The sequence below is a fragment of the Aspergillus tubingensis genome (genome assembly GCF_013340325.1).
Source record: "Aspergillus tubingensis WU-2223L DNA, scaffold_15, whole genome shotgun sequence".
Classification (NCBI taxonomy): Eukaryota; Fungi; Ascomycota; class Eurotiomycetes; order Eurotiales; family Aspergillaceae; genus Aspergillus; species Aspergillus tubingensis.
This window is the reverse complement of record NW_023336289.1, coordinates 1422764-1447927: the sequence shown is the minus strand read 5'-3', so window position 1 is coordinate 1447927 and position 25164 is coordinate 1422764. Positions and strand designations below refer to the sequence as shown.

Genomic DNA, 25164 nt, shown 5'->3' with positions numbered 1-25164 from the left:
AAAGTAAATTTTTATACCGTTATCTTGTATACCAATCTATGATTTAAGATCCATACTGCTCTACAAAGTCTCGTGTCGAGCACTTCACGGCTGCGCGACTTTACTGCGAACTTTCGTCTAGCAGAAACGGCAGCTTAACTTTATTGCTCTCGCAAGTCCGGGATCCTCCGATAGCCAGTCTCCATATAGTGCTCTCTATTATCCCTACGATGTCGGAATAGGTCATGAGAAATGGCAATGCCTATTGAGTATCTGAATAAGTCCGAAGGGATAAAATTTGTGTTTTGACAGCATTTTGCGCGTTTTTCCACGCAAGTAGGCAATCTCAACTGGGATGTTAGATTGGCTTGCATTACAGGGGAATACAAAAGCATGACAAACAGACTGAAGGGGTATCTTTGACCAATTTAGACTGCCATACTACTGCGCACTGACCTCTGCGTCCTTGGAGGGAGTACATTAAAAAGCGTTCTAGCCCATATTTCTAGCCCTAATTTTGTATTCGCTTCCCAGATTCGATCTTAGCTGCATGCAGCAATGTCTCACTCCCCAAATGACTCGCATCTTGTTCAGATCAGGAAACAGATCGCTAGGGAGCTAAGCCGCATCAGGGCTATCGATGGTGGCGTATGTAATGCCGCCACGGATCATACGACCTTACATACCTTACCACAATGGGAAGTATTTCACATACAACGTAATTTTCAACGTAGGGATTGTGCTGGCTGTCATGGTTCGGTTGCAGTGGCTAGTAGAACCCGGGCGTTTTTTATTTCCTTTACTTACTGATAGACACCTCTCTGGCATAGCATACAGAGACAAATGCCATTGATTTCAGTAGGAGTAGTTGCCCCTTGGTTCCTTGGATGTGTTCGTCAATTGGGTGAGAAAATCGCCATTTCAGGGTGTTCCTAAACAATTTTAACCGAACTAGCAGTTTGGCACTGTCTCTTATTTCTATAGTAGCAGAAGACGTTTTGCTGCACTCTTCATAGCAGCAGTCATCGAGTGATAAGATGACTGACAGTTGCGTCAGGCCATCCAAAAGGCCAGGGTATGGCACTCTGGGCCACCCAATCAATCTTTATGCAAATTACTTTCAGTTGGACTTCCAGCCTAATCTCCAATTACATCGATATGAAGTGCGCGTTTCGCGATCAGAGCCAGATGCGGTCGTGATTGTGAGCAGACAAATAGTGACCCAGGTGATCCTCCAGCTTCTCAAGACGGTGCTTGTGCAATTCCAGGAAAGCATTGCCTCCGATGGCTACCAAAACCTCATCTCAAGTCGCATCTTACCCTGCTATGACGGCCCCTATAATGTGGTATATCAGCATGACTGCTATCAAGTCACGCTACTTCCAGTTGGAATCCTTCAGTTTCCCCAGGTTATCAAAATGCTCAGAGGTGATACAAGGAACCAAGGGCCGCCGCTGACCGAAGCACATATTCATGCGTTGAATATCATTCTGGGACACCAACCCAAATTCTCACCACACATCAGATCTGCCGGTACGGGAACTTACCTCAACCTCGACTCGCGGATGAGCCTGGGCTCGGGGCTACATATTCTCCGGGGACTATTCATCGTCGCTCGTGAAGCGCAGGGCCGGCTATTTGTCAATGCAGCGCCAAAAATTGCAATCTGCTATGATGACTGCCCGCTCGACAAAATTATCTTGATGCACATGCGCCAAAACGGACCAGACATGAATAAAGTTGTTGCACTGCTTCGGAATCTCCGCGTCCAGCTTACACACCTGGGTATGCGCAAACGTGCTGGAAAATTCGCGCCGCGGCTCAAAACAGTAGTAGGTTTGGCAGCACCAGGAGATGGTTACAGTCTGGCATATCCCCCTAAGGTGCCATGCCTCGGGGCAGGAGCTAAGGAGGTCCAGTTCTTCCGCGAATCACGCTCACAGGGCCACGAGGTAGGGGACGTGACGGTTCTGGGAAGCCGGAAAAGAAAGCGACCTTCGCCTGAAGGGTATATCACTATTTTTGAATACTTTCGGTCAGGTAAAATCATTATTCCCGCCGTCACTAGCTTGGGTTCCGACTGATTTATTTTATAGTCTATAATATTACTGTAAACGATCCATGGCTTCCCGTTGTCAACGTTGGGACCCCCTCAAATCCTTCCTACTTGCCTGCTCAAGTCTGTCGGGTGCTTCCTGGTCAGTCTGTGGCTGCATCTATAGCCGCCTCTCAGTCCCGTCAAGGCGCCCGTATCGATACAGCTCGTCGCGGGACCAGAAGCACTTCGGCTTCTCAGATCACCTCAATAGAGACAGAGCTCTCAGATATCTTGGGCATGTCTCACCCCAATAGAGGAGCGAACTTGGTAAGTTGGAAGTTTGAATGACCTGACAAGGTTAATGACCAGCACTAACTTAAGCTTTCTATTATGTATTACTTAGACTTCATTCGGGATTACTGTTGCACCGAGCATGGCGAGAGTGTCTGGTCGCGTTTTGGACTCCCCTGCTTTAGAATATCGTCAGGGACAGCGAGCCTCTGTGCGCGCAGGAGGCTGGAATCTACGTGGGATGAGGTTCGCCGGGAGCACGTCAGTCTCCCAGTGGACCTATTTATGGCTTTCGACGCCCGGTCGCTCCCATGGTATAGGTCCAGAAAGAGCTCTCATTGAAGTCGCTATACGAAAGTTCCGCATACATCTGAAGTCACTCGGCCTCATTATTCCTGAGCCTAGTTGTCCGGGTATCAATGTCAGCGTGACTGATAGTGCTTTACGACGCGAAAGTGATGCTGACAAGCTAGCCCATGCTCTCGCGGCCATAGTCGAGTCAACAATGTCATTCCTACTGATTATCCTCCCACAAGCTGCAGAAGGTCTGTACAGCAGGATCAAGTTTCTTTGCGATGTCCAATTTGGAATCAGAAACGTGTGCGTGGTGGCGGACAAGTTCCTTCGATCAAATGATCAATTCCTGTCGAATGTTGCTCTGAAGCTCAACTTAAAGCTTGGAGGGATTAATCAGAAGTTGCTTTCTCCAAGCCTTGACATAATAAGTGACGGCAAAACTATGGTAATTGGGGTTGATGTAACGCATCCAAATTCAGGGAACCTTCCAGCACGGGCTCCCAGCGTGGCCGCCATGGTAGCCTCTGTGGATCGCTACTTGGCGCAATGGCCAGCAGAGATATGCACTCAACCCGCCCGTCAGGAGCTGGTCACGCAGCTTGGTGTACTTCTCACCTCAAGGCTGCATGCATGGCAGAGGCGGAACCATGGAAAGCTCCCTGAAAATATCCTGCTATACCGCGATGGCGTTTCAGATACACAATATGGGAGTGTCCTCAGCGTGGAGCTCCCTCAGCTACGCAAAGCATGCAGAGACTTATACAGTAGTCTGGGTCTTGATGAGCCTCGAATCACCATTGTCATTGTGGGAAAACGACACCACACCCGATTTTTCACGCCCACGAGGACAGGTCAGCGCAATGGCCGGTCATTTCAAGACACTAATCCACCCAACGGCACCATCGTTGATCACGGCCCAGCCAGTAGCAGTAAGGTCTGGGACTTTTACCTACAGTCTCATACTGCCAGTCGAGGAACTGCTCGCCCTGCACACTATGTTGTGCTGCTCGACGAAATTTTCCAGCCCCCTCCCAACGATCTGCAATTTAGAGCCTCTCCTAATCCGGTGAATTCCATCCAAGCCTTGACCCACAATATATGCTACGTCTCTGGCCGCGCAACGAGGGCATCCAGCATCTGCCCACCTGTGTTCTACGCCGATCTTGCTTGCTTCCGAGCGCGGTTCTATGTGGAAGAGTTGCTTCGTCGATCCTCCCGGGACACTGGGTACGTGTTATCTCCGGATCAGCTGCAACTATCTTTGCATGAAAATGTCAGGGATACCATGTTCTACATTTGAGCGTGGGGGCCACTTAGAATCGCGCAGTGGCCTTCCAAGCAGTGGAGATATGATACTGTAAACAAGTGTAAGGGTTACAGGAATGCCATTTCTGTTGTAATGTTACCATCTTGTAAATTTCACGTTACCGTTCTTACCGTATGGTGTAAGCCGGCTGTTCTCCGCCGGCCGAGTACGGAACGTGTCAGTTTCAAATCGAGGGAAGGGATGGGCCTCCCCAACAATGACAGCAGCGAAATCGAACCTTGTCCAAACGTCAATATATATGACTCAATCGTGATGAGATAGGATTTACTCATTATTAGCATCTTTAATGCTCTGAGTCTAAGGCAGTTACGATGAACTTCGTCAAACGAGGTTTGGAAACGGTGCTGTGGGAAAACGACGTAAAACTCTATATGTCAGGAACTCCAAGATTCCTATTGGCCAGATCGGCCCGTCTAAAGTTTCCCCAAGCCCACAACCACTATTATTGGTCGGCTCTTCTTTCCATCCGTAATAGGCAACTGCCAATATACCCCCAAGGTCTATCGGGCTCCTGCCAGTTAGGGCTTACGGTTGCGTTCCCCCTTGAGTGCCAGAGGAGGTCATAATCCCAGCCCCACAAGTGTCTCGATGTCAAGATTGCCTGTGCTCCATATCTTTGCTGTCATGGCTCGCCAGATCCTATCTCAATTACTTGGCCCCATTGCATGCCTGCCCGCAGCTACCACCCCCTGCGATCCTTCGCTTCAGTAAGGCCAATCTAATAGATCGCCACTGTGGCTCAAATTTAGCTCTTGCGGGTGTGCAGCACAAGAAATGTGCTGGTGGAGGGTTGGCAGGTTAATGGGATCAACTCAACATCTTAGCTATTCTTCCTCCTGCCATCGGAGTACTCTACTCCACATTAGATTTCCTGCACCACGTACGAAATGTAGCATGCTTACCTTTGTCGTTAACTTTCGTCTTGTCTCTCCACAATTGAGAACAGAAATGAATGCAAGACAACGCTCGACTATCACTCTAGTCCTCGTTTCTCCGCGGGATGAGGCTACGATTGATTATCCATTCCATTTTCCATACTCATGAGAAAATAGCCACCAACATCTAGCCTGAATAGACCTAGAACATACTGTCTCAGGCCCATTTCAGAAACCTGGTAACATTCAGGGGCCTTTTACATCCATACCTGAGTCACATCGTTCCTGTCTTTACTCGAACGCTCCACTATCCATCCCTGGAGTCTTCGTCATCAGAATCAAGTCCTCATGGAGAATCTCAGAGCATGGAGAAAGAATGAAGTCTTCCCAAACTAGGAGTAACCGTTTCCGGTCGAGGAGCTACTTTGCACACAGCAACGAGGACCCCTTGTAACATATCTCCACCAGAGCCGAAGGGAGCAGATGAATCTATTCCAACCGAAGGAGGTTTGGAATGGAGGTCTAGGTTCTCCCTGGGAGAAGAAAGCGAGAACAGACCAGGCTTCAGGAACGTTGCATTGTTGGATCGACCTCTCCTCCTCGCAATTGTGATCCAGAGACCTCTGTCAACGGTTATAAAAGGGGTCCCAGTATCCCGGTCAAGTCAGTCTCTCATCCATCCATCAATCATCCATCACTCCAAGCCATCACATCAAGCCTTCCTCACAGTTCTCTTTCAATTCCGATTTCTTCAATCACCAAGCCAAAATGCAGTTCACTCTCACCAAAGTTCTTGCCTTCGCCCTCGCGGTGGCCACCGGCGTTTCTGCTGGCGCTGTCGCTGATTCCCAGGCCATCAAGCAACAGACTGAGGGCAAGTGCGATATTGGCAACGTGTCTTGCTGCAACCCAACCAACGTCGACAAGACTGATGGCTTCCTCAACAACCTACTCGAGTGGGGTGTCGTCGGTAGTCTGGTCAACGGTCAGGGAAGCGCTTGCGCTCCGGTCAGCCTCATTGATGAGCTTGGTATTCTGGGTATGACTGATCCTTTACATCCAAATCCAACCTTAGCCTTGGAAGATACATCACTGACATTTATGAACGCATGTAACAGCCCTCGTCAAGGATACCCCCGATGGACCTGTCTGCGAGAACGTCATTGCTTGCTGCCCCGGTCAGGGTGCTCAGGTACGTTTGTTCTCATATTTCTTTCCTTCTCAAACATGTTCCTCTCTTCCATCTCGAAGGTGACTGTTCAAGACTAACGTGGCTGTTTTCGTACAGTGTGTCGCCATCGGTGACGGCTCTGGCTCTGGCTCCGGCTACAGCGACTAAGCGGGCTCACGTCCCTCGTCTAATATACGGTTTCGGTCTCTGTGACTGACATACTCGACTCTGGAATAATTTGAAGCAATCTCAACTCCAGATTTTGCTCTTTCCCGAGAAAAGTGTCTTGTTGGGCTGTGCCGGTGTTGAATGGACTCCATTGTTTGTTTAGATAAAGATCGCTTTAGAGTAGTTTATAGTGCAATTTCTTATTAGAAATTGTCACTTTAGTTTAGTCTCAATTATATGTGCTTTTAGTAATTTTTGTTTCTTGGATACTTGTATTGAGTGAGATCACATCTTAGAGAGCAATCGTAATGCATGGACGTCGCCTCGGTTTCTTGTGTGTAATGTAATAGCTTTTATCCAAGATACTTCAATAAGTACTTACAACTCGGCAGTAGTAATGATAATCTAGCAGTTGCTATAACATCATCGAAAAGACACACTTCTGGTTGTAGACAAAATTTGCCCTTGTGAGCTAAAGTTAAAACACCACTGAGATACAACCTGTTATAGCCAAACATCTTTGAATATTCGCGAAAGCTTTTTCTTGGTATAATATGTCTGGTGTCATATATAATAATAATATCAGAGTGGAAATAATATGCTGCATATATATATATATTCAGTAATACTACTTGGTACATGCTCTATTTTGAACTCAACCACTAAATCATCTCTGCATGTCTGTTCTTTGTCAGTACGGAAAAATGTGATTGAACCCCTTAGTCCTTTCAAGTCTACACATACTGATTATGCTTTGTGTATAGTGGTAGAGCCTGGATAGTATACCTGTCCAGGAAAATATATTCTCACAACAGGAACAGAGGGGGACATCATTCGTATCGTACGAGTACAGATCATTTTAATGAATATGTTAGGACTTGACAATAGACAAATGAATAACAGCTAGGCTCATCTCTCATGGGAAGTGTGGTTTTTCGCATTGAGTAGACTATTTAACTATCCCATTGGCAGTCTATGCATGCCTGAGGTAGTGATATGATTCAAGTAGTCTTCAGGGTATCGGCGTACAGATATATAAGCTGACTACTAGGCACTAAGTTCTGATTTGAAGAGATTATACAGCAGCACCCTTCGCTCTGCTTCACCAAACACGAGATTCATTTGATGACCTCTGTATGTTTGGGGCCTGAGGCTTTAACGTTCAGCACCACGTGATGTCTAAGACATCTTTGATGTGCCTGAGGCTGCGAAAAGGGCGTCGTGGGAAAGAAGACCTTCTCGAATGCTGTGGAAAGATTGAGTAGATATCATGATGATTTCATATACACCATGCTTTTCTAGAATCTCTCAGAAAAGTCTTCCTGCTGCCCTGTGAGGCGAGTGTGGCAAAAAGTGGCGTAAGCGGATGCCGGGGTGTGGAGGTGTCTTTTGTAAAGGATGGATACTTATACGGGCCGAATCTTGCCTCCGCGTATCTCATTGATCGGCAATTCCACCGCCTGCAGCTTTCTGCCCCTTTTGTACCCCATCAAAATCGCGCACTTGACCTATTATCGACCATCTCTATCAGCCAACTCTTTGTACTTGAAGAAATCTGTCAACGAAATGATAAAAGCAACAAGGGGATAACACAGGATTCACTGCGCCCCGCGCAGCCCCTGCGGAGTACAAAGGACAAAGAAGGAATATTTTGCGATCACAGAAGTAGTGGGCTGGCAGAATTCAGAGATCCGCTGATAACGCTAGCGCTTTGTTTCGCACTGTGCCAAGGTAGGAATTTTTTGCGATATTGGGGGACTGGCGGAATGCTGGGGCCCACTGATACAACCCCAAAGTACGGAGTACCAACGGTCTTATAGGCATTTCCAAAGGGGCAGCATTGTGACATAGTGGCCTTGTCATTGTTGGTCATTGCCACAGCTAAAGCGAAGATTGGTGATTCACAAATCCTTCGCATTTTAGTAATTGATGATGCTGAAGATTATCGGATTTGCCGCTACCATTGAAGTGGAAATCAAAATGTCATTTGAGAAGCACATCCATCTGATGTGGGATGAACAATGATAGTAGACAGACTCGTAGTCTTGGGTTCCTTCTGCAGGACAAGCGTATGATGCTAGTCAACAGTATAGATGAATTGCCACAAGACTAATCGGTTGAGGACCTTGAGATGCCGACAAACATTATAAGCATCCGTCAATAAGCACCAAGTTTACCCCCTCATAACCACAGACAAGCTACTTGTCATCTGCCAAGGTATGTGATTGGCTGAAGTGATCAGCGAAGTTCTTCAGTTGTCAATCGTGATAGTTAATAATCTTGTTATAAATTCCGTTTTTGTGTTTGACTTGTGGTGGTGGGTCTTGAAGATCTCTATGATAAGAACCAGAGTTGGGACTATCGTGGACACCCCACGTTTTCCGCAATGACTTTCCCCTTGGATGTGGGCTTACAGCTCCGACGGGGTTAGGGGAAACTCCGCGGGGTTGAAGTCGGCCGATACTGTTTAGGGGTTATCGGTCTACTCCATAGCTTTTCGTGTCAGCTACTCTTTCAAGCAGGTGGGCAAAAGGATCAGAGTCTTTTTTCTATTAATAATTATGTAGGGATAGTCAGTCACCTGACACCCTCTTCAATTGAATTTCGGAGTTTTAATAAGGTTGGATGCCTGGTGATGCCTGATAATGCCTGGTTCAACAGGAGCTTCGTAAATAATCGCTTCCTCAATAATTAATTGAGAACGGGACTAAAAGTAACAGTAGGGAAGACGTTGAGCTGAGTATGTTGGCTCATTTCCACCGCAGTCATTGTACTTTGTACACCTCAGACAAGAAGAGGAATACTTCCAAGCTCACCGAGAGTCATTGAAACACCGACCAGGTCCTCGAGGGGCCAGAACAGGCAGAATAAGCCAGAACAGCCCGATCAGCCAGATCATGGAGGGTTGGGGCAATTAAAGGGGGTCAGGTGATGCAGTCAGGTGGCACATGTTCGGTATCAAAAGGGGCAGGTGCGATATGAAGTATCAGAAATTCTCCCAAGACCTAAGGAAAAAAGAAAAAAAAAAAAAAAAAAAAAAAAAAAAAAAAAAAAAAATCTCTGATGGCCACCCGCACTAAAAGCTGACCCCGGACAAAGTACGTTATGCATCTTGGTCGGGATTGAAATTGGACTGGTCAGGGGCTGAGAAATCCTGGAGCATCCCGCGGCTGCCGACCGATCACCTGATGGTCTAGAATTGTTCTGCTTCATAGCCCTTATTCACTTGGTCCGACATACAGTACAGTAATACTCACTGTACTCCGCAGCTATCTAGCTATCTACTTTGTACAAGTGGACTTGCTTAATTAAATTAAAAATGTGCAGGGATTAAGGTTCGTCCGAGAGCGTGTCCGGTGATGCCGGCAGCCCGCGTGTGCGGCGCGACCGAAAGAGTAGATCTAATTAATCTGCTTTGGCTCACCTGCATTATGATTTCTATCTACTGCGTACTGTTGTTCAATGTTGCTACTGTGTCTTCTCCTCCCCCACGCGCCGACCATTTGAATTTTTATTATTCTGGAGCTTCACCGGAATTCCCGCCACCGCGGTTCATCTTCCAATGGGTCGGAATGGAGCCAATTGCTCGTCGACTCCTCCCTCCTTCTTTGTGCTCCATCCAACTGGGGCCACACACCCCCCGATCCACCATGGATCCAGTCCGCGGCTTGCTTGGACAGCACCGGTCCGAAAAAGCAAGGCTACCGGTCCATAATCCATCTATTCGAGGCTATTGGAAGTTTACAACGCCACCGCATGACGTAATACTATTCCCGGCAGACTCGGCGGCGATCAGAGCGATCGGCGGTCAAAACCGGCGGTGACCCTGCGAAGCTCCAGAAGCTCTCCTTCAACATTTTGTTTCTCATTCCCCGGCCAGCTTTGAAATAACTTCCCTTGCTCTCCCTCCCCTTTTTCTACCCTCTTCTCCTCCTTCTTCCTCTCCTCCTCTCCTTTCTCCTTCATCCTCCCATACACAATGGGTCCCCTCAAGCTCAACACTGCGAATTTGTCGCAAATCGTGGCGGCAGGTGCCGGCCGCGTTAAGGTCCCGACTTACCGGCGCGGTTCTGCCCTCAAAGAAGGAATTGTCCATGTCGGCGTGGGCGGTTTTCATCGCGCGCATCTGGCGGTCTACGTTGACCAGCTGATGCAGAACCATGGCGTGACAGACTACGCTATCTGCGGTGTTGGCCTTCAGCCCTTCGATTCCACCATGCGTGATGCCCTGGGTTCCCAGGACAACCTCTACACCGTCATTGAACGTTCGGCCAAGGGCAGCTTTGCCAATGTCATTGGCAGCATCAATTCCTACCTCTTTGCTCCTGATGATCGCGAAGCCGTCATTGCTAAGATGGCGCACCCGGATACCCGCATCGTGTCTCTCACCATCACTGAGAGCGGTTACTACTACAACGAGAACACCCACGAGCTCCAGAGTGAGCACCCGGACATTCAATTCGACTTGGACCCCGCCAACGAAAAGGCCCCCCGTACTACCTTCGGTTTCCTCTACGCTGCCCTCGCCCGCCGTCACCAGCAAGGTCTCATGCCCTTCACCGTCATGTCCTGCGATAACATGCAGAAGAATGGTTCCATCACCCGTCACATGCTCGAGTCTTTCGCCCGTCTCCGCAACCCCGAAGTCGCTCAATGGATTACTGATAAAGGTGCTTTCCCCAACGCTATGGTCGACCGTATTACGCCTCAGACGTCTCCCGCCGATAAGGAGTCTCTCGCGAACACTATGGGTATTGAGGACTCTTGGCCTGTCGTCACCGAACCGTTTATGCAGTGGGTCATTGAAGATCAGTTCTCCGATGGCCGTCCGCCCTTCGAGAAGGTCGGCGTCCAAGTGGTCAAGGACGTGCACGCGGTCGAAGAGTTCGAGAAGCACAAGCTCCGTCTTCTGAACGGCAGTCACTCCGCCATTGGATACCCTGGTCAGATGGCAGGCTTCAACTATGTCCACGAGGTCTTGGAAAACCCGGATTTCAACAAGTTCGTCTGGCAGATGATGCAGGAAGAGGTCAAACCGTCCTTGCCTGAGATCCCCGGTGTCAACATCGATGAGTACTGCAAGACCCTCATGGAACGTTTCTCCAACCCCACCATCATGGACCAGCTGCCCCGTATCTGTCTCAACGCATCCGGCAAGATCCCCCAGTTCATCATGCCCTCGATTGCCGAGGCTATCTGGGTGAACGGCCCCCTCCGCCGTCTGGCCTTCGTCGCTGCTGCTTGGTTCCGCTACATCAATGGTGTTGATGACAAGGGTAACACCTTCGCCGTCGAGGACCCTATGCGTGAGGAGCTCCAGGCCAAGGCCCGTGCTGGTGGTACTAAGCCCTCCGAGCTGCTGAGCATCACGACTCTGTTCGGTGACGATCTGCGTAACGACAAGCGCTTCATGCAGGAGATCACCAATGCTATGGAGGACATTGCTCGGGACGGCATCTTGAAGACGCTTCCCAAGTACATTAATTAGTCGCTTCCAAATCGAAGCGGTGTAATTAATCTCCTTGCCGGTGTTGAATTTTTCTACGATTAGGGAATGTTTGGGACTGCAAGCGATATTTATACTTTTTCTTGGTTTACATGTGTCATGCGGGTGCGGTTTTTACAAAAAGGGATGTTAAAGGATAGATAATGATAGATTGATCTAATGCTATGTTTTGGGATTCGGGCCACGTCATAAACTGACGGGCCAATGGTTATGGTACTCACTTCATTCTATTGACATTTAATTCCCTCCCCTGAGCTGTAGAGAATCATGAAGACACAATCTTCCGTAAACTCAAATCCTACTACAGAGGTGTATGCTATCCAGGTGACTTCATCGTCCGAGCCACTCAAGGAATGCTACTATAGTAATAGCAACGTGTACTCTGTAGCTCTCAAGTATTGAGCTTCCCGACCGACCATCTACTTCCCGTTACCAACCACCACCAACAATTCCATCACCACAACAAACCTTACGCCGCAGTAGGTGGCTAGCTAACTAACGCCGTTACCACAATTCTCGTCCATCACCTAGGACCATAACCCTGGAATAGAATGAATTATCCCCAGCTCTTGACCGCCCAAGCTCATAGATAATTATTGGCATCAATCACACGGTCGGTCGCCACCAACTCTTATGCAAGATGACCTGCACCCTTTTGTCTTTATCATCTGCATAACAATCCTCCGGCATCAAGAACACGTAACCAATCCAAATCATCATTGCTTGGCTTGACGTATGTATGTGCGATATGTCTGACACGCTAGATTGCACCGACAGATTGAATGAAAACTTAGATATGACATGCCGCAGAGTGCAGCAGTAAGCAACAGATAACTCAAAAGATACTAACTACTCATTACTACCAACTTGAATTCATTTACCAGATTCAAGGCCACGTATCCCTCCATCCGACTGACTCGCCAACAGCCGGTCAGCCAGCCCCTCTCATCCCTTGATGGGAGGGGAAGGGATGGAGATAGAATTAGAAATAGAGTACAATAAGCCCCTTCCGAGATTACCGAGATTTAGCATACTATGCCAAATACTACCACAGGACATGACCTACCTTATCTAGTCAGGGCTAAAGAGGCTCTACGTATCTAACCATGGCTTACTCTACTTGACCAGGATATAGCAGAGGCCAACAAAGACACGCCTCACCTTAAACCGTTCCCCTCACAGTATCCTGAGAGAGGATACCTAATAACCGCGCTAGCACCCAACTCTCCAGTGAATTAAGAACCGAGCAGTTCTCATGGCTAGACCCACGGTTCCGTAGTTTGAGTTTGATTACCAGTGAATACTAGCATTAAGGCTGATACCCTGTGCCGTGTTCCACTTTTAACATACTTTTCAAGCCATTCAACCCTCCGCAATGCCGATTTTCCCCATCGATGAAGCCCAAAATCAGCTCGATTCTTGTCCTCAAGAAATCAATTTTTGCAGTCATAATTTTACTAATGCCGCTCTATATTCAAGAACGGCAAGGTGGCCGAGTGGTTATGGTAGTCATCAAAAAGAGACTACACATTCAGCCTCTCCAAAGGCCAGGTCGCTTACTCTGTTGAAATCTCATTCGCCTCTCCAATATCAAACCGATGCCTTAGTGCTGCAATCAGCATTGACTACTTTCCCAACAGCTAGTCTCTCAATTATGATGAACATGCCTATCTGTGAGGAAACTAATGTAACCCTGATATGCACGAATATTGGCTTTCATCGGCCGAAAGAAGTAGCATAGCTTATCTGAATGATCAGCTCACAGAATATTTCGTAATGCAAGTCAAGGACCTCTGCACTACTAGTATTCCCCGATGTTTCGCTGCCTTAAGTATGAGGGAGTATTAGACAAACCATCTGCCAGTGCAGACTGCTTAAACCATTATCCGTGGACCCGCAACCATTCAGGGTCAGGGACTCTCCACCCCCCCTTCAAATCGGGGCCACAAAGGATCTTATCTGAATATGGTGGTAATTCTCTCATCGATTAAAGCAATTTTCGTTTGGCTTGGAAAACACGAACTTACTCATGTGCGTCTAGGTCCTGCTTTTGATCGACCTGATAACATAGCAGACAGTGTTATGCTGCGCGGGACAAAGCTCAATCGAACGATGCAGTTAGGGGATGAAATGAAATCTCTTATTGGCATGGCTTCAGCCTGTTATCTGGACATTATCCATGATTGACAAATTTCACTTTATACACCTTGTCCATTATAGCTAATTAATCTGCATATTATAAGTCTGATGGTATGGACGATGTACAGTTGGCACCCTTGATGATTCGCATGGCGTTTAGGTGTGACTATGCGTAATGCAATCCGACATTATATATATATATATCTATTGAATCATCCAAACCAGTGTCCAAGAAACCAACACATCTATAATCATCATCTGATCGTTGTCAAGATTGCTCTAGCATATGAGTATTTAAGTCTCCTCTACATCTGTCGGGAATATTTTCGAGGTTACAAGACACTTAGCACGTTGACGAAGGCACTTTTATTCATAGGGCATGTCCATGACTATTGCAGCAGTGCAAAGAATTATCTTCTGGTTTATATAGCAAGAGAGAAAGGCTAACTTCAACAAGGCCTGCTGGCCCAATGGTAAGGCGCTTGACTACGGATCAAGAGATTGCAGGTTCGAATCCTGCGTAGGTCATTTCTTTTTGTCTTTTTTTATCCCGCTCCCCATTACGAGCTGTTGATGTATGTATGTGACCTTAAATGTAGATTTTACTGCGCCTTCCTTTGTTTGCATGGTTGCGCTTCTCCCATTTATACCCGTCGCATATTATATTTTGACACCCCACTCGAAACCATCAGTGGCACTATCCGGGTGCCAAACTATATTACAATTGTTCTTATGCGCGAACCTACGCATCAAGATGTCACATCAGCGAAACGGTCATCATTAGATTAGCATTAAGTGGAGTCGGTCACTATAAGTATACAAATACAAACAATCCAGTCATAATCATACATACACCAAACTACACCACTCCGCGCATAATCCCCGGCTGAATCACCTCCAAAATATCGCTCAACTCGTCCCACACCCTTTTCTGCGTCCTCTTCCCCTCCTCACTCGTCACAAACGACGATAATTCCCGCGGACACACCACTCCATTCGACATATATTGTCCATGACTTTCCCTCCCCGCCGCCGCAGCCGCCACCAACGTCCTGCTCCCCACTTCCAACGTCCTCCCCAACAACCGCAATACAATCCTAACGACCACATTATCCATCTCCCTGGATAACTGCGACCGACAAAGTCCCGGATTCAGGCAATTCACCACGATATCATCATCCCCGATACGATCCGCCAACTCCCTCGTCAACAACACATCCAATAACTTCGACGTGCGGTACCGCTCTGCCATCGTCCCATAGTACCGATCCGGCTCATCCAGCGCCTCAAACACACTCACCCCTTTCTCCGTGGGCGCATTCCTCTCAGGAAACTTGGTGAATGCATGGACCTCGCTCGCCACTACCGACAACACAGGAGTGTGTCCTTCTTCTCCCTTCTGTTGACATAGCCTCCTCGTCTCCCTCAACTTCGGCACTAGTAGCATCGCTAACAGAAACGTCGAAATCACGTTGACCGTGATAGTGCGCTCATGGCCCTCTGCCTTGGAGTACTGAAACGTTGCGAGACCCGCGTTGCAGAGAAGGACATCAAGACGGTCGAGTGTAGTGATTGCGCGGGTAGCGAAGGCGCGGACGGAGTCGTAGGAGGCCAGATCTAGGGGCCAGACCTCGATGGTTTGAGGGTCACAGTTGGGATGGGCATCGAGGATCTCTGCACGGGCAGATTCACCAGCGGAGAGGTTGCGGACGGCGAGGATGAGTTTGCCTATGGGGCCGGAGGCGATGTGATGGGCTGCTGCTAGGCCGAGACCGGTGTTGGCGCCTGTTATGATGACGGTGCGGTTGTGGAAGGGCAAGGGAGGAGTGGGGAGAGAGGGGATGACGAAGAGTTGATTGTAGAGAATCGTCGCCATTTTGATTGTTATATCGGTGTGATGATTGTTGATGAGTTATTGGGGCAGAGGTAGATGGTATATAAAGGTGGTATCGTGGTGATATTATGGAATAATGGAAGACGCGAGCAACATGTAGATCATTACCAGCAACGGATATATCGGTCTTTGGGTAATAGAGTGCGCGATAAAGTGCGGTGATAAGCCGGGTTTAAGGTCCCAGCAGGTCTTTACACACGTGGTGATGTCAAGAGTGGGGCGGGTTTGCTCAGAATCAAGGACAATCTTTGTGAACAGATATTAGATTGATAAGTTTGAAAAGAAAGATCCTTCTAGCCTCGTTTGATACGATATCAGATGATCCTGCACCAGGCACCCGTTTTCTTACAACCGTCACGGGCCACCATGACTCACCTGCATAGACACGCGGCAGCTGTATGGCTAGTCATAATACAAATGTAGCTCGTAAATGACATCAATGAGCTATTGAGCCTCAGACTAGACCCTTTCGGTGCCAGTTCAATAGCTCATTCTCTTCTGACGTATCCAACTTGTCACCTATGGTTATCTCGGCAAATCATTTTAATGACATTGAATACCCCAGATAAGATCAATGCACAGTTTACAAGTTGTAGAGGAGTTTGAATATACCCAAGGACATCACAAGCAACTTATATGGTCTCCGTTGTTGTTGTTTTAAGACAATTAATGTATGCTTCGGGGTCAACTACCCCGTTGCGGTCGGAGTTGATGCGATCGGTTAGCCGAGGACGTTAACCGGCGGGGCAGAGAACACCGAGCTATTAAGCGGACAACCGAATTCTATTAAAATGAACTTCAACCTTCTTTCATACTTAATTCAACTGAAGTCTACCTCGAACATATCCTAGTAAAGGTACGTATGCTTGCTGTAGCCTGAAGCACCCCAAGAGGAACCATATTCTAACACCACGCCCAGGATCATCTCCAATATGCCCTTCGAAACCGCCATTACCTCCACCCTCCGGGGCTCTTCCACGGCCCTTGGATTCTGGCTCACGTATGTTCATCTACAACCAATACCTTTAGCACTTCGTACCAAGATGAACTAACCTCAATTCGATGAATGCAGCCTCCCCAGTGCAGCAGTCGCAAAAACCATTCTGCACGGCCAGCCTCCTAGCCCAGGCCGTTTCAGCTGGGTCCTAGTAGACGCCGAGCACGGATTAATCTCCGACCGCCATTACTATGAGGTTAGTGCATTTGCCATTTATCCAATGTAGTGCTTCGAATAACCGATAATAGCTTTTCAATGCCATTGGCTCCGAAGACGTAAGCCCGATTGTCCGGGTTCCCTGCGCAGAGGAATGGATGATCAAACGAGCACTGGACGCCGGTGCCCACGGAGTCATGACCCCCATGTGCCATTCAGAAGTGCGTACCCCAATCCCTATATCTCTTGTAGATCATTGGAAAGGACTAAATCTGATAATTGGAATAGGTTGAAGCCGCCAAAATCGTCCAATGGACCAAATACCCACCCCTCGGCACACGAGGCTACGGCCCGATGTTCGCGCCACACGCATTCCCCGGCGTCGCGCCCGGTGCAGAGTACGACGAGGGCTCGCAAACAGGCACGATTGTGGTTGTGCAGATTGAGTCGAAGGCTGGTGTTGAGAATGTAGAGAAGATCGCTGCTGTGGAAGGCATCGATGTCCTGTTCATTGGACCCTTCGATTTGGCGAAGCAGATGGGTGTTACGAGGGGCGGGGAGGAGCATGAAGCGGCTATTCAGCGGATTTTGAAGGCTGCGCATGCGGCAGGGAAGAAGGCCGCTATCTTTTGTACAGATGGCAAGGATTCCCGCGTGCGCGCGGAACAGGGATTTGATATGATTTCGGTGATCACGGATGTGGGGGTTTTCAGGGCGGGGATGTTGAGTGAGTTGAGGACTGTTACGGAGGGGCGGTAATTTGGGATCTGGTAATGATAGAGATATAAATGTTTGACTACCAGGTTGAAGTAGAGATAGCTAATCATTTCATTATGGCTCTTGTATGTGATTGCTATCTTATCACTATGTTAGAGTTCGGGTTGGGTGGTAGCTGTAGTTGAGGTCTTGGGCACATGGGAATTTACCACACGTAAGTGTCCTCTGGCATGTGCATTCCATCGTTGATGGATGCGCTCTTTTGGCTAGGATTAGCATTCTGTTTGTGTCTACATTTGAAGCCGGAATACATACCATCGCTCTACCACCATCAACCAAGAGGTAGCCTCCGGTCATGTAGCCCCCGGCTTTGGAACTTAGCATCAGACACGGTCCGACAATCTCTTCGGGATATCCAGGGCGCCCTGTTTTATTAGAGCTGCATCCCGCAAGGTGTTGGGAAAGTCACGTACCAGCAGGAGCCCGCTTAGCAGCACCTTCTGAGACGGGATTGAGGTTTTCCGCGTTGCCAGTGGTATCAGCGAACGTCATCTCGCTGGGGAAAATTCCGGGGCAGATGCAGTTAACGCGGACTTTCATACTAATGTCGTTGTTAGGAAGAGCACTTCGGAATTAAAACCATCATATTTCCAAGTCTGTTGCAGCAATGGATAAGCAGAAAATAGACACATACGGAGAAAATCTACCAGCCAGGAGCTTCGATACGTGGAGAGCTTTGAGACAGAATTAGCTAGCGTAGAAGGAACTAATGACCGGCATTTTAGCGTACCTGCAGCCTAAAATGATTGTTAGCAATTTGACCCCGATGTACTGTTAGTCATGGAGGCACTTACTTTCGAAGCACCATAAGTCACCGTTCCCACGGTCCTATTTATATCTTAGTTTCCAGCACTAGCTTTTCATAGGACACGTCAACAGCGTAACTCACCTCTGGTTGGCAATCCCGGCCAAGGAAGCAATCACAATCACGCTGGGGTCCGAAGACTTTCGCAGCAGCGGGAGGAATCCCACAGTGGTGAAATAGACACCACTGATATTGACTGTCCACATCACCCATTAGCTATTTCCTGATATCCTGTAGGCAGAACTACATACCATTATTGGTTGTGGTAAATGATTCGCTTGATTTTATCAGCATTGCACCTCATCGAAGTGAAGAATGCGGGAACTTACTCATCGACACTTTCCCACAGCCCTTTTTCAACAGCGTCGGCTATTCACCTATGAGCAAACGATGCAGCCATCAAACACACGAGACAGGTAGCCTTACGATCGTTGGGATTCCAAGGAGGATAGTCCGTCTTCCCAGGCAGACCAGCATTACTAATTAGCACATCAACCTGTGAGACACTAGTTAGCATACCCCTTTACCCTTATAAAATTCATCATCCGCATACATGATCTTCCTTCTGCTTGATCTGTTCAATAAGTTGGGCACAGCCGTCTTTTGTGCTCACATCGCCCTTGATGCTATATGTATGTGACGTCAGTTTCATCCAGTATCAATGGTGATCGAAGACCAGGGAAACGACTAACGGTATCACTTGTCCACCAAGTGTCGCTCTTTCCCGCAGTTCCTCTGCAGCCTTCTCAAGGACTTCAACACGACGTCCCGTGATGTAGACTTTGGCACCATTGGTAGAAAAGCCCTCCGCGATCGCTGCAATAGACTCAAAGTTAGATCATAGGCTCCGGAATTTATGATCCTAGCTTGCCTTTGCCGAGTCCGGTGCCTCCGCCGGTGATTACGACGATCTATGTCTCCATTAGACAAGGATACTAACGTGGATGGTTTATACGTACCTTGTCCTTAACGCCGAACAGGTTGGAAAGCTGGAGAGACATGGTTTCGCGGATGTATCGGATAGCTGTGGAGAAATTTGAGTAGCCCCAAAAGAGTCTATTGTGTTTACCTGATTTTAATTATGACCACGATAGATGGACAAAAGGTAATTGTTGAACCTTCCAGACAAGTGACGACGAGGGCGTGGTGAGCCGCGGGGTAGATAAGCGCCGGAGTTCAGCCGAAGCGTGCTCCAGCCAGTCATGGACGAGGTAGATTTTAGAAGTGACACTTAAAAGTAGCACCGCAATCTTGAGTGAGCTCTAATTAAACAAACACTAATAGATCCAGTAGCAGATAATTTCACGATGGTTTACTCTGGTGATAGTCCCCACATAGAGAATGAGCCTCCGCTGTACGTGATTTTGGAAAGAGAATCAAGTCATAAGTTCGTAATTTTTCATACGTCGTAATGAATATCTACAAGACCATGAAAGAGACCGTAGCCAGGACAATAAGAAAGACTAAACCCTGCCTATCAGTCCCACCCATCATCGACAAACTGGCCGCCGACTCAGCAGTATGATTGGCAGACCCATTGACAGCAGTGGGTTCGTCGCCCAGCCCCAATGGCAAACCCTGATAACTAAACGTTAGATTCTGCGGAATGGATGTGTTATAGCACTGGCCATTCGCAATGTCTAGATTCGTCAAGTCATCAGGATGCAAGAAGAACATGTAGTTCGACTGATTAAGCTTTTCAAACCCAGACGTATCGTATGGGAATTTGTCACCGGAGTCAGTGGCGCTCGTGTTCCGAAGAAAGATACATTGCACTTGGCCTGGAAAGTCGGTCGCCATTTCCGGGTAGTCACGCATGACGTCGCTGTTGCTGGTGTCGGCGATGAGGATAAACTTGCGCTGCGGAAATGTCTCAAACACCTTTTTCAGCAGGAATTTGCGGATGGACAGGGTGGCGGAGACGTCGCTAAAGTTGAGGGGACGGGTGTCGAAAGACCCGCCGGGGTAGTTGTCATAGATGAATTGCATGTAGTTTCGGGTGACTTGTTCGGGAGTCGTCGTCTGTAGTGGGGTGGTGAGTACGCAGGAACAATACAATAAGGGACATTTGGTAGACTGACTAGGTAGTGAAAGTGCAGGTTGGGGAGACTGATAGACCAATTGCGATAGATGTCCGGCATATTCTCCCATGGCCGGAAGGGACGTGCGAACGAGTTGAGTAATCCTTGCTCGGGCTCATAGATTTTGGTGACCCGTAGGATGTCATCGATGTCCGAAACGACAGTGAGCCCGGTCGGAGGCACAAGATAGGCGGTGCTGTTTCCAATCGTTGCGCCCTCCACATGAACGTTAAGCCGTTGTATCGCCGAAGTTTCGTTACCTGCCGTCAAGCCGTTACTGGAGATTGGCACGAAGGTGTCAAAGTCACCTTCAACCGTGGTGTTGTAGGGCAGAGTGAGGTCTTGGGTGCCGCCAGTGGTATTAGAGGATCCACCGCCGCCTGGCTGTCCGCTGGATCCCTGACTCGGGGCAGGCTCTAAGTGGATCGTGTTTACAGCGACGTCAGGTTGCTGGACGACTAATATTTCGGCTGTTAGATTCCGAGCCTGTTTCTGCTCGGATTCAGAAAGGTCGGATATGCTTGTATTGCCGAGGAATACATCAGCCAAATCATTTAGATCGGAGACGGAGGTGTTGGGCTGCTTGTAGACATTTCCGTGAAAGCGAACGTTCCAGCCCGAGTTGGTCCAGTTGGCATATGGGTCGATATTCAATACATTGGTGGGCAAGGCTGCCAACTCAGCGCTGTTCAAGCCCAAGGAGCTCACCACTGCATCTCCAGTGGGGAAACCCTGGAAGTAGTTGGGCACGCCCGATGCGACCCAGGAGGGTAGGTCGGATCCCAGGCCAGAAAGGATGCTATTTATATCAGAATCGACGTCACTCAAGATATCTCGACCAGCAACTCGAGAAGCGCGATGCTGAACCGGCGAAGGTGTGATGACGGGCTCGGGCGGAGCGACATTGTTGACGAACGCTGTGGGCGCCGGGATCGCGGAGACAACTGAAAGAAGAGCTGCCTGGAGCAGGGCCTGACAGGCAAAGCTTGACCTGCTCATTTTTGATTCTCAAAGTAGTGGGGATAGACCTTTTGGCGCAGGAATAGGAGTAACATGGCTGTCTGTATTGTTATATAACAAGTAGAACATCCACCGACGTCATAGCCGTGCAGATCACTGGAAGTCCAGGGCCACACAAGCGATTCATCCATTGGGTCTGGACGGCAAGACCCTGACCCGCAGTTAATTAACATGTTCCAGCGACAAACCAAATTTCTGGATCAGGGACAGATCAGGAACAGATCAGGGTCTTCATGCGTCATGGCTCCGGAGACGTGTCCACCACATGGGGCAATGCCGGTGCTCACCCCCGTTGCGTCATACTCAGATGGTACGCGATTCCCAATATTCCACTGCTGTTCCATAGAAATTGCCGTTATTTAATGGAGAACTACCATCATATCGTGAATTTCATACTGGCAAGGTAGAATTAGCCACCTCCGTCGCACTAACATTATATAGGTAGCTTGAAATCGCATTCCTCGTCTTGAGTCAGGTTGGTCCGAAAGGCCCTTAATCACAGTACCTTGTAGCAGGTGATAATCTGCGTGATCTTCAAAACATTCGAGTCCTTCCCAAGAATAAAATACAAAGTACTAAACATGTCAAGCCGGTTCGGATGCAGATCCGATGGATGGTTTGTCGCTCCAGTATCCACATCGCTCTTTACCATGGCGATCGAAAGCCGGAGTCCAGCATGGGAGAAAAATTAAACGGAGAGAAGGACGAGAAAGAGAAATTTACCCAAATAGAAATATTAGAATAAAGAATAAGAAATTTATTATAACTTTATCAAAATAGAATTCTGCTGGCTTCTATAAGGGTATGTGGTCGAGAAGGATGCTATCTTTGTGAACGGTCTGAAATTCTCTCCCCGTTGGCAGCATAACAGTGGCATTAACTTAAGCGACAGGTCGGCAATAAATCATCCTCCGCAACCCTCCATAGGAACCTACCAGTCGCATACTCTGCCCTCGCTCGATTGTTGCCTAATAGATAGATTGTGTCGCATTTGAGTGATTTGCACTAACGATACTTTGTATGCTTATCTCCCAAGTCCAGGTAACCACGTTCTAGCGTCGAGCTGAGGCTGTGTCGGTTGCCGGCGGTGCCCCGATCTGCATGCATGTCAGCGTGTCGTGGCTGACGCTAACCCGCTCACTTCATCCAGTACTTATATCGACGGCTATCTCATCTTACCATCAATTTTATCTTGTTCAACTCACCCTTCTTCTGCGACACCAATACAATATGCCTTCTGCGGTGCAAGCCGTGGACTTCTCCTGGAGTAGCGTACTGATCTCCTTCACCCCATAGATTCTTCACGTTCTAACCCGCTCCACCAGACTACGCCAGGCCCAGCCCTGAATTTCGTCCCCTGCTACCAGGACTATCTGTGTGCACGTCTTGAAGTTCCCCTAGACTGGTCAGCCAGTGCCACTGAAAATACAACGGCCACCTTGGCCGTCATAAAACTGCCTGCACAGGTAGACCCTGCCGACGAGCGTTACAGTGGCTCTATAATCGTGAACCCAGGTACGGGCAACAATGTCATTACCGCTACCATTCTGACCCCCACCACGGTCGCTTACTAGACATACAGGTGGTCCTGGCGGGTCCGGCGTGCAGGAAATACTTGACCGAGGGAAAGAGATCCAGCGGACCGTAGACAGCTCCGATGATGCACAGCACTCTCGCTATTTCGACATTGTCTCCTTTGATCCCCGTGGCGTGGGAAATACCCTCCCCCCCTTGACGTGCTTTCCTGATCTGCTGTCTACTTACCTCTGGACCGAGGCCGTGCAAGCCCATGGCTTGGTAGGTAGCTCCGATCATGCAGCTGATCATCTCTGGGCCCGCATGCAAGCCCTAGCCACATCGTGTACGGAACCCCATAAAAATGGTGCGGATATTGGTCCGTATATGAATACCTGGAGTACGGCACACGATCTGCATCATATTGCTCAACTCCTCCAGCCGGATCCTCACGCAGACACAAAGCTGCAATACTGGGGTTACTCGTACGGGACTCTGCTAGGTGTCACTTATGCAACTCTCTTTCCGAACCAAGTCCACCGGATGGTGTTGGATGGGGTAGTAGATGCAATAAGCTGGTACTCTGGTGAAATGTCAACATCTTTCCGGGATGCGGATCATATACTAGAAAGTTTCTTCCGCTACTGTCATCAGGCAGGCCAGCCGAGATGTGCTTTTGCTAGCCCATCCGCCAACGGAGAAGACCATGAAAAAGCAATAAGCGACCTCGAACAGCGTTTCAAGAATATACTGTCTGATCTGAAAGCGTCCCCCGTTTGGACCACTCATCCAAACCCAGACATAATCACCTATTCTGACGTGAGACGTCTCCTAAAACTCGCGTTGTACGCACCGGTCGACCTTTTCCCCACTCTCGCTACCATCCTAGCAGATCTCGAACAACGAAACGCAACGAGCATGGCGGGCTGGAAAGCCATGCTACGCGAGGAAATGCAGCCAACTCACTGCCTCGATCCAGAATGTCAGTCTCATGCTCCGTGCCGTGAAGCATGCCAATACTCGTTCCGCGTAGAAGTGACTGCCGGTACCGTATGTTTGGACTTGAACCAGAAGCTACTGAATACCACCCGCGAAGAATATTGGGATAAGTATCTTCGGCCTTCCATTGAGAGCAGCCATTGGATGGGAGATACGTTTGCAGACTTTTTGATGCCGTGTGCTAGGTGGAACGGTCGGGGACCGGGGGATTTCAAAGGTTCGTTCTAGTCTCGTTGCTCGTAGGTGCTGCCTAAGTACTAACCCGAAGAAGGACCTACCGGGGCTCAGAATACGTCCACACCTATACTCTTCGTCAGCAATACTTTGGATCCAGTGACTCCGCTCGGCGAGTGAGTTTCGCCACCCTGTTATCTGTCTATGTACTTTCATCTACGGCCCGTTAACGATAGTATCAGCGCCCACGCCATGTCCGCTCTGTTCAAGCAGTCTGCCGTATTAGAACAGCATGCTGAAGGTGTAAGTACAACTTCTCTACCTAAGCTTTCAGAGACGTGTGTTCTAACCGGACGTCATTGTAGCATTGCTCCTTCGCTTCGCGTTCGGTGTGTACAGACAATTACATCCGCACGTATTTTCAAACCGGGGAGCTTCCCGCACCAGGCACGCGTTGTGAGACAGATATACGCCCTTTTGGGGTGGAGGAAGAGTCAGATGGTATCTCCCCAACGGAGCTGGAGAGGACGGAGCTATGATCTATCTACTTTGATATATTGGTATCCGGAGTTTCCCTGTCAATACTAATTATTAAGCAAGTAATTTCACCAAAAACATTGATATTGGGTCTATGAGAGAGTGCATTGTTTCTAGCTCTTGTGATGAGCTGATATAGTGCATATGTATCTTCTGTCAGAATAATGGATTGTGAACGAATACCTTTATACTGTGATCATGCGTAAGCGAGGTCACGTGTAAAATATCGGTCGCGCCCCAGCACATCGCAGTCTCTTTCTGCTGCTCAGCGCTGCTGAATATCACATTGACTGCTGAAGCTATCCAGCACTCTCTCTATAACCAATTGACACACCGAAGAGAACACTGGCCCCCGGTATTCAACAGGTGCCAGATAAGTGGTCGGTCACCGGACGCGTCCCGCTAAGTTCAACACAGT

At 48.5% G+C, this 25164-nt stretch overlaps 8 protein-coding genes and 1 non-coding gene across 9 annotated transcripts; 6 read left to right on the top strand and 3 right to left on the bottom strand.

Annotated features, from left to right (window-relative positions):
* Positions 1-1016: 1016 nt before the first annotated feature.
* On the top strand, positions 1017-3905 carry AtWU_11312 (argonaute/piwi family protein; the record flags this gene model as incomplete). Its single annotated transcript, XM_035506412.1, has 3 exons — positions 1017-2019; positions 2076-2344; positions 2421-3905. The coding sequence occupies 3 exons, from the start codon at positions 1017-1019 to the stop codon at positions 3903-3905; spliced, it is 2757 nt and encodes a 918-aa protein (XP_035362305.1).
* Positions 3906-5575: 1670 nt separating this feature from the next.
* On the top strand, positions 5576-6146 carry AtWU_11311 (hydrophobin family protein; the record flags this gene model as incomplete). The annotated part of the gene is made up of 3 exons (XM_035506411.1): positions 5576-5846; positions 5926-5999; positions 6096-6146. 3 exons carry the CDS (start codon positions 5576-5578, stop codon positions 6144-6146), a joined length of 396 nt encoding a protein of 131 aa, XP_035362304.1.
* Positions 6147-10125: 3979 nt separating this feature from the next.
* On the top strand, positions 10126-11634 carry AtWU_11310 (mannitol dehydrogenase family protein; the record flags this gene model as incomplete). The annotated part of the gene is made up of 1 exon (XM_035506410.1): positions 10126-11634. One exon carries the CDS (start codon positions 10126-10128, stop codon positions 11632-11634), a length of 1509 nt encoding a protein of 502 aa, XP_035362303.1.
* A 2613-nt stretch (positions 11635-14247) lies between these two features.
* Positions 14248-14319, top strand: AtWU_t266. The gene has a single exon. It is a non-coding gene; the product is annotated as a tRNA-Arg (tRNA).
* Positions 14320-14650: 331 nt separating this feature from the next.
* AtWU_11309 (short-chain dehydrogenase/reductase) lies at positions 14651-15667 on the bottom strand (the record flags this gene model as incomplete). The annotated part of the gene is made up of 1 exon (XM_035506409.1): positions 14651-15667. The coding sequence occupies one exon, from the start codon at positions 15665-15667 to the stop codon at positions 14651-14653; it is 1017 nt and encodes a 338-aa protein (XP_035362302.1).
* A 950-nt stretch (positions 15668-16617) lies between these two features.
* On the top strand, positions 16618-17597 carry AtWU_11308 (HpcH/HpaI aldolase family protein; the record flags this gene model as incomplete). The annotated part of the gene is made up of 4 exons (XM_035506408.1): positions 16618-16685; positions 16758-16878; positions 16931-17059; positions 17127-17597. The coding sequence occupies 4 exons, from the start codon at positions 16618-16620 to the stop codon at positions 17595-17597; spliced, it is 789 nt and encodes a 262-aa protein (XP_035362301.1).
* Positions 17598-17760: 163 nt separating this feature from the next.
* On the bottom strand, positions 17761-19421 carry AtWU_11307 (SDR family NAD(P)-dependent oxidoreductase; the record flags this gene model as incomplete). The annotated part of the gene is made up of 14 exons (XM_035506407.1): positions 17761-17814; positions 17871-17980; positions 18029-18156; positions 18250-18289; positions 18346-18352; positions 18410-18443; positions 18505-18616; positions 18672-18697; positions 18750-18789; positions 18847-18916; positions 18974-19046; positions 19113-19236; positions 19292-19331; positions 19380-19421. The coding sequence occupies 14 exons, from the start codon at positions 19419-19421 to the stop codon at positions 17761-17763; spliced, it is 900 nt and encodes a 299-aa protein (XP_035362300.1).
* A 418-nt stretch (positions 19422-19839) lies between these two features.
* AtWU_11306 (phosphatidate phosphatase App1 family protein) lies at positions 19840-21500 on the bottom strand (the record flags this gene model as incomplete). The annotated part of the gene is made up of 2 exons (XM_035506406.1): positions 19840-20442; positions 20502-21500. The coding sequence occupies 2 exons, from the start codon at positions 21498-21500 to the stop codon at positions 19840-19842; spliced, it is 1602 nt and encodes a 533-aa protein (XP_035362299.1).
* Positions 21501-22751: 1251 nt separating this feature from the next.
* AtWU_11305 (alpha/beta hydrolase) lies at positions 22752-24748 on the top strand (the record flags this gene model as incomplete). The annotated part of the gene is made up of 6 exons (XM_035506405.1): positions 22752-22793; positions 22847-23036; positions 23104-24252; positions 24307-24385; positions 24452-24512; positions 24575-24748. 6 exons carry the CDS (start codon positions 22752-22754, stop codon positions 24746-24748), a joined length of 1695 nt encoding a protein of 564 aa, XP_035362298.1.
* Between the last annotated feature and the right edge of the window lie 416 nt (positions 24749-25164).